This window comes from Malania oleifera, chromosome 5 (genome assembly GCF_029873635.1).
Source record: "Malania oleifera isolate guangnan ecotype guangnan chromosome 5, ASM2987363v1, whole genome shotgun sequence".
In the NCBI taxonomy this organism is placed as follows: Eukaryota; Viridiplantae; Streptophyta; class Magnoliopsida; order Santalales; family Ximeniaceae; genus Malania; species Malania oleifera.
The window spans coordinates 15601577-15609840 of record NC_080421.1 but is presented as its reverse complement, the minus strand read 5'-3'; the positions used below and the strand labels follow the sequence as shown (position 1 = coordinate 15609840).

The 8264-nt window shown below is 34.6% G+C and overlaps 1 protein-coding gene across 2 annotated transcripts; it reads right to left on the bottom strand.

Moving 5' to 3' along the window:
- Positions 1-3966: 3966 nt before the first annotated feature.
- LOC131155328 (B3 domain-containing protein At3g19184-like) lies at positions 3967-7758 on the bottom strand. Of its 2 annotated transcripts, XR_009136782.1 has the most exons (8): positions 7348-7713; positions 7157-7249; positions 6177-6208; positions 5908-6067; positions 5506-5712; positions 4985-5075; positions 4191-4260; positions 3967-4012 (listed from the first exon to the last, which is right to left on the bottom strand). XR_009136782.1 is itself a non-coding variant. In XM_058108379.1 (7 exons), exons 1-7 carry the CDS (start codon positions 7477-7479, stop codon positions 4250-4252), a joined length of 726 nt encoding a protein of 241 aa, XP_057964362.1. In that variant the 5' UTR covers positions 7480-7758; the 3' UTR covers positions 3967-4249. The 2 variants fall into 2 exon arrangements, 1 of the variants encoding a protein (XP_057964362.1); XM_058108379.1 differs by having other exon boundaries at positions 3967-4260; positions 7348-7758.
- Between the last annotated feature and the right edge of the window lie 506 nt (positions 7759-8264).

Genomic DNA, 8264 nt, shown 5'->3' with positions numbered 1-8264 from the left:
TTCTAACTTTAATCTTTGTTCAACTACCATTTCTCATAATTTCATTATGTGACTCATAAGTTTAATTCCATGATAGTTATTACAATTTTGAATATCTTTTTTATTTTTGTATATAGGTATTAAAGTGTGTTTCCTCCATTCATCTGACATTTTCTTAATTTTTACAATTGTATTAAATAAATTAGTTAACCATATAACTCCGTTATTGTAGCGACCCGGAAAATGATATTAATAAAATAATTATGAAAAAAAAAGGAAAATGGTTTGGTGTAGACCAAATTGTAAACGGTTTGATGGGAGCTCAAAAAAATTTTCAACGGTTTCATGTTACCGCAGGAGGTAAAGGTAAAACGGTTAAAATTCAGTTTGGTTAAAGACCAAATTGTCGATGGTTTTGTAGACCCCCTAGAAAACCGTTGATGATTTTCCTCTAGGACAGAATACTATATAAGGGTTGTAAGTCTCTCTCTCTCTCTCTCTCTCTCTCTCTCTCTCTCTCTCTCTCTCTCTCTCTCTCAAAACTTGTCCAAATTGACGATCGGATACCACTACGAGGTTCTAGGGTCGATTCTCGTCAATTTAATCAGAGAGGAATTGTGTTTTGAGAATTCCATACACCACTCCAAAACTAAGTTAAGGGTGTTATCTTAAGCCTAATTATTTATTTGATTTGTGTGGACTTGGGAATATTAGGATGGTATGTATTATGGGGTTGAACTGATAAAATTAGGATTTGTGGAATATAGGGTTTCACGTGACCATCGCAGGCGTTGATTTAGGATCCTTGCGAGCGTTTCCTTAAGAAATCGGTAAAGGGAATTAAATTATGTTAGAAATTTCTAGAAATTAAATGATTAAATTAAAATATGATATGGAAATAATATATATGAATTTTCTGACTTATCAGGTATATATATATATATATGAAATGGAAAGTTTTGGAAGTACCCAATGTTTTGTCAGATAATTATGATATGGTTAAATATTATTGAAAATCTGTGTGGCATGAGAAATAATTTTGACTACTGAAAAATAAATCTATGAATATTTTATTTGAGGAAATGGAGTTTATGTTGGGATATAAATAGTTATGATGCAAACAATTATTTTGATATGAGATATGTATAGATATGTTTTACATGGATATGATAATATGTGTAGTATACCGATAAGTTTGAGACAGATATGTTGGAATGAGATTTATATAGTTTTTTTTTATCAAATATGATATGATGATATGTGGTATACACAGACATAGTAGTTTTATACTTATAGATATAATGAACAGCCACGAGTAACAGATGAGATGTGTTAGACATGGATACTTATACGCTCGAACATGTTTATAAGAACTGAAAGTTTTGGAAATGGATTCTTATGTATAATGAGTGAAGGAAATGAGAACCTGATGGATTAATGATATGAGAGCATGGTACCATAGCTAGTGATTGAATTAGTGCAACCACAGCTCAGGGAGCGTGTAGGTATTGAAAGTCGATTGGGCCTGCATAAAGATGTTGACATCCCCTAGGGCTGGACCAAGCTGCGGTGGGTCAATCGTACTACAGACGAGGTATTTTGACTTAACCTGGTAGGCCAATCAGGGTTAAGTCTCGCCTTCGAGCCGTACAACTCAGTCATATGAGGTTATTTCATGACGATAATATGAATGGGTCTCCTCATTACAAACGCGATATATAATCATGCTCAATACATATTTCTGTATACAAAGTATCATATCTGTCAAAATACCATCATATGAGTGTATCGCATCTGTAATGAGGAGACCCATTCATATCATCGTCATGTAATAACCCCATATGACTGGGTTCTATGGCTCAAAGGAGGGACTTAACCCTGGTTGGCCTACTACGTTAAGTCAAAATACCTGGTATTTTGAGCATGATTATATATATATGAGTACAATTTTTTTTTATACTTCAGTTAAATTGATATTTTACAAACATAATATGATACACTGAAACTCATTGCCACACACTGATAATAATTTTTTCCGCTTACTGAGAGGTGTCTCACCCCATAAATCTTAAACATTTTAGGGAATCCAGGACGTCAGGTGGAGCAAGCTCCAAGATGTAGGAGTCCCCTGTAGTGCAGGGTATGTGTGTTTATTTCAAGGATTAGGGATATGGATGTGTAATCCTTGTGATATCAATTGGTTTGCTTTTGGGAGTTGTGTACACATTTTGGAGACTTGTAGCACTTTGGTATTGTATATAAGGTTTAAATGTATTATATTTTCCGTTGTATAGATAAATATGAATATAAACAAATGTATCCTTAGTGCCCCACTTTGGTATCAGGTTGTCTTGGTTGACTCTATTATTATTATGGTATCTCAGATATAAGATTATATATATATTTGAATTAAAAGTAAAATAAAAGGTCCATATGAATTTAAAATACAATTAAAATAAATATGCTCATGAATTTTAAAAAAATTTAAAATTAAATCATTTACAAAATATTTTTATTATTTTTCAATTGTCATGTATATTAATTAAATCAAACATAGTATTATATTATTTTAAATTTTTATGATTTTGCATTGGTTATATTTTTAATTATCATTTGCTAAAAAGATAAATTAATATTTTTTTTATAATTAAGTTCTTTATTCATTTTGGTTTTAGGAATATTAATCAAACATGATTTTTTTAATTTCTATTTTTAATTTTGTTATTTGTAACTTTTTTCATAAATTTTAACAGTGATATCAAGGCCCTTAATGCTTTTATCTTTTCATGGTGGTTATTGATCATTCAAAAAGAGTCAAATTTGATTCGCTGATTCATCTTGTAGCATTCCTTTCCCAGATGATGTGAAGGATTGTTGGGATTTCTTTGTAAGTTCCGGCTTGATTTGTAAAGTGGAACTGAAGTAAGAAAGAAAGCAATCAACCAAGTAAGAATAGGACTTTCATTTTAGTTCATATTTAACACGGTGACGGTAGGAGTTACATTTTCTATTCTACTTCAATGTTATTTTTTGATGGGTTTATAGTGAAAAACAAAGTTACCCTATATGAAATATTCAATTTTGCTAAATAAATATTTCATGTAGCTGAAGGATTTGGCTGGTGGACTGATCCAAAAGACCCATCCAATTATTTCTCCGAAGAGGAACCCGTGCTGGGCTTTGGCATAATGAACACCAACCCCATCTCGAAAAATATAGGTATACTTTTAAATGACTCAACAAAGTGCCCTTCTTTCAATTCAACAACTAGGGCCACAAGAAAAACACATGCTTAACCCATATGTCGATAGATCAATTTTTGGGGTAGCAGCCTCACTCTTACCTTACTGCATTGCCCACACCACCGGATTGCTCTGCTGAGGAATGGAGTTAGCACACAGACTTGTGTTACAAGTCTGTACTTCCTCCACTTACCCCTAAAGCATGAATGAGCGTACAGGTGACCATTTTGGCCAGAACATTTCTGGGCAGCAGCAGGACAAAATGATACCAGCCTGCACTGGAGAGATTGAAGCATGAGATTGTCAAAAAGGTTTTTATCCAAGTCCTTGATGATGCACATTTTGGATGACACCTTGCTCATACTGAAGGTAATATGAGTAGAACCCATTTGGTCAAACTCAAAATTGGGGTTTGTCCTTGGTTTAGAAAAATGTACAGCATCAAGCGCTGAAATTGAATCTTCTTTTTCAGGAACTATGGTGAATACAACAGCAGGTCAAGATGCCCAATCATATTAAGATTTCTGTGGAGCAATACTGGATGGGAAGATCAAGTGAAGTCATCCCGTGTCAATTGACAACTGCTCTTATGGCTAAATTCAATTTACTGAACTCGGATTATAGTTTGTGCCTTTAGGCTCAATATCACATTATATTACATTTTGACTAGCAAGTAAATGTGTGCAAACTCTCATACGCTATTTATGCTCTGTGGGAAACAAATCTGCAGCAACTGGAGCTAACGTTTGGTAAAATAAAGTCTTGCATGAGCGAATTAGTTTTATACGATTCTGCATCAATACAAAGAGAACATGCCATTTGCTCTTGCATCATGTTACGCATCATAGTACATTTATTTTGTGGACTTTGAACACAAGTCATAGATTGTGATAAACGATACAAATATTAGGGTAGTTAACCATGATGAAGGCTTCACAACTCGAGCGCCTAAAACAAAAGATATCTTACCTTAGCCTTTTCTTTGGGACAAAAGAAGATAGAACTGGGGTAAGACAGAAAACCTTCTGCTACTTTTTGCCTGCCAAAATAAAATAATTAGAAATGAAAAACTTGAAATAAAATGATGAATGTTGATGCTCAACAAATATTACAGGGGATAGAAAACGAAAACAATTCCTTGGTCTCTAGATTGCCATTTTATCTTGCTTTAATACATCCAACTGAAAGTATCAGCAAATAATCAGCACTACCATGCTAAAGAAATTGAGGAATTTAGTGAGGCTGTATTGTTTGAAAATCAATATACAAACTTCAACAGTAACATTGACAGAGAAATGTGTAGAGGAGATGTCTGCATGGTACTTTCATGCATCAATTTAAATTTTAGTTATAGTTAAATAAACATTGCCACAACTTAATATGTGAAAAAGAAGAAAAAGTGGTAGAAACATAAATTGCAACTGGCTTTGTAACTTCTGCAACCACCCACATACAACATCTTTATATTTATTCTCAGTAAAATCTCATACCAATGGCAGATTATTTTCCTCCTACTGCACTATAACAGGCATATCTCCATTTCAAAATTCATGAGTTCCTTCTGTTGTCAATAGTTATATGGTAAGTTTTAAGCATAAATACTATTTCAAAAAGTCAATCTGCCTAACAGATTATTAGAAAGACAACTAATATTGATGCATTTTTTTCCATGTATGTAATAAGGCAGTTGCGCTGACATTATTTTCATTTCATAACCAGAATTATAATATACTGGGAATTTTCAAGGAGTGAAATGTAATTACTTGCTCTGATACGTTTGCCACTTATGTCCAAGTGTGTAACACCTAGAGCCTCACCGCCATCTCCTGACCGATCCACTCTTATTATGTACACCTGTTGAATACGTAAATTAATTTAAAAAAAAAAAAAAATTTAAATACAACTGAGATTCTACTTTGGAAAGCAACATAACAATCATATGGCTGTTGATGATGATTAGGTTGAATCACAATTAAAATTTATGGAGCTGGCAAAGAAACATTTCCATCTTAACAAATAAAGAATACTCTAATTAAGAGTAAGATTAGTCTTTTGCCACAAAGATGATTTACAAGTTGACAGGCCTTTTATCTCACACAAATGCACACACATGAACCTGCTTTTGCTGGGGAAATATTTTAATTACAATAATGCATGATATTTCATAACAGTAGCGCTACAATTACCATCCGAACATAAGCTTGAGCTACTTTAAGGTACAAATTGAAATGATCTGCCTGCACACAAAATGTATCAATCAGGAATTAAAAGTTAAACTCATCACCTTAAACTTTGTAGGTTTGATTAGCTGGAAAACTAAAGAATCCCCATCAACCAGTTCGTGATCAATTGCAAATCCCCTCCACCCAGCACTAAGTCCAGTTTTTTTAGCAAGGTATTTGGTTGCACTTTCATTTCCATCTTCATCCTCCAAAGTGACTGTCTCATCTTGGTCTGGAAGGTGATTCTTGCAGAATTGGACGGGAAGACCCTGTTAAAAATGTTTTAAGCAATATTGACATAAGAAACTGAACACAAAAATGTAAGTTTCTTATCTTTTGACGAGGTCGTGCTAGACTGGACACAGAAATGGAAGTTTCTTATCTTTTGACAAGGTCGTGCAAGACCTAATGAAGCAGACTCTTGCTCACAAGTAGTGCCTTGATTCAATATGTATTGAACTCACCAACCAAAATCCACCAGTCACATGGGATTGGAGCATTGGCTTCACAAAGCTTGGGAATTTGGATTCTAAACCCGACTGCAATTCTTCTGCTTTGTCTATAGCGTATGTCCTTTCTTCATCTGAAGCATATGTTCTATTCAATAAATCCCTCCGCGTATAGCTTCAAGTGAGCGCCCCAAAAATATTGCACAAGATAAGCAACCAAAAAAGCAATAGATGAAGTATCCTTGAGTAGTAAAACTATAAATCTTGAGAAGCATATACCAAACCTTCTTGGTCTCCCCAAAGGTTCAATTGGTACCTGTTAAGAATTAAGAACTTGATCAATCAGTTTAATTTGGCGAGGGATTTATTTCAACCATTTGAAGTCATAATGGGCACATCATGCTTAGTCAGACTTTGTTCCAATGCAGACACTAATTCAAAGTATCCACAGATCAGGGGAAGAATAACATCCACATTTTGAATGAACTGATCAGGTAAATTATTGAAGGTCCGTTGGAAACAAGTTCAATGACCACTGACTATAAATAGGCATAACAATTATGAAATAACCATGAAATATAATTAGGGTATTTTTGTAGTGCCACTACTGATATGGATCATAAGCATGGTTGTATTGTTGGGTATGTGGTGAGATATTACACTTGGGTGTTGGCTTATGCTGCTCTGTCAGTCATCTTTGAGGCTTAACCCTCATACACTATGCAATAAACCAACGACAATAAACATCACAAAGCCTAGTTTGAGCCCAAAGGCTTCGTTCAAAACCCGGGACTTCATTCTGTTAGTCATTAGGATCAAGTATTTGTATTGCATTCAGGAGCTAAAATCTCCCAAAAAAAAAAAGTATTACCCAAATTGTTGCACAAAACCTCCTTTTCTGCTTAAATCAAGCCCAGCGATGTGCACAGTGAGGGAGACAAACCCCCCTGCACTATGGTACAGTATATTTTGAGCCAGGGCATAATTTTATTACATTATTATAGAGAGTATCTTGAGATTTTGACATGAGGACTATAATGCTTGTAGCCTAGGGTTGAAATCCTAAGGGACAGATTCACTGACGAAATAGTAGAAATTACACTGAAACTCCATGGACATAGCACATTGTTGAAGCACATAACTCACTCTGTTCTTTTCTTTTGATTTTCTCTATTAGTTAGCTGTGTGAGTGCATAACTTTAGGGCGCGTTTTCATACTAATAAACTCTAAGCAATGGCAGAGAGAGAGAGAAAGAGAGCTCACTTCTTTGTAGTTAGGAGGGGGCTTGTCAGCAACACGCAGAGATCTTCGTACAGCAGAGAGGCCCAATGGGCGTTGGGATACCTTCCGCTTCGCCTGCGGAGTAAGACATTAGTTATTAAACAATACTCATGTAGATTAATCAGGCTATCTAGAAACTGAGAAACAATCTAGAGAGAGAGAGAGAGAGAAACCGGCGAGGGTTTAGGGCTGGGGGTATGCAGAGCCAGAGAGAGCTTGTTGAGATTGAGCTCTTCCATTCTTCGCTTGTTCTCCTCCACTCTCTGCCTTCTGCATTCTTCATAGGCCGCCTTAGAAGCCCCCATTTCCCCACACACGCACTCTCACTCAGTCTAAAAAATCAATTGAACTAAAAACAACAAGAAGAGGAAGAAGAAGAAGAAACAGTAGTAGCAGCAGCTCTACTGGCGGCCGACCGCTGGAGTCTCTCTCTTCCTCTGCCGTCTGAACCCTTGTAGAGAGAAGGAAGCAGAGAACCCTTATTTATTTATTTTTTATTCTGGTTTGTTCGCCAAAGCCCTCTGCAATTTTAAAAGTTCAAATTCAAATGAAGAAGGGAAAGGATACAGTGCGTTGGCAGTAAACGCTCACTCCTTAGTCCTTGCCCATTATGTCTTGTCTTCTCATCCTATTCTAGAAGAAAAATTCACTTTTTGGTAATATTTTTAAAATGGATTATATAAATATTTAATATATATCTTTTTTTTTTACTTTTTTAAATTATCAAACATAATTTTTTTTTCTCTAATACTTTTTGATTGTTAAATGTGGTTGACTGTTTACCAATTAATTGATCGGATTTATTTGCAACTACTAGTTCATTATTCGTTTGTGTTTACATTTAATGTATAATAAAGTTAAATATTTGTGGAAAGTATAATTAAGTTAAATATTAGTTTGGGCATTTCCTAGGATGATTGGGGCGAAAAAAAAAAAAAAACTTACTAAGATCAGTGAGTAATAAAGATTGTAACTTACTTATAGGTATTGTTAAATCCATTACTTAATCAACCTTTTCAAAATCTAGCTTGGCCAAAAAATTCATATGCTAATTTCCTAGACATAGTAAGTAAAATATAATTGCAAATCA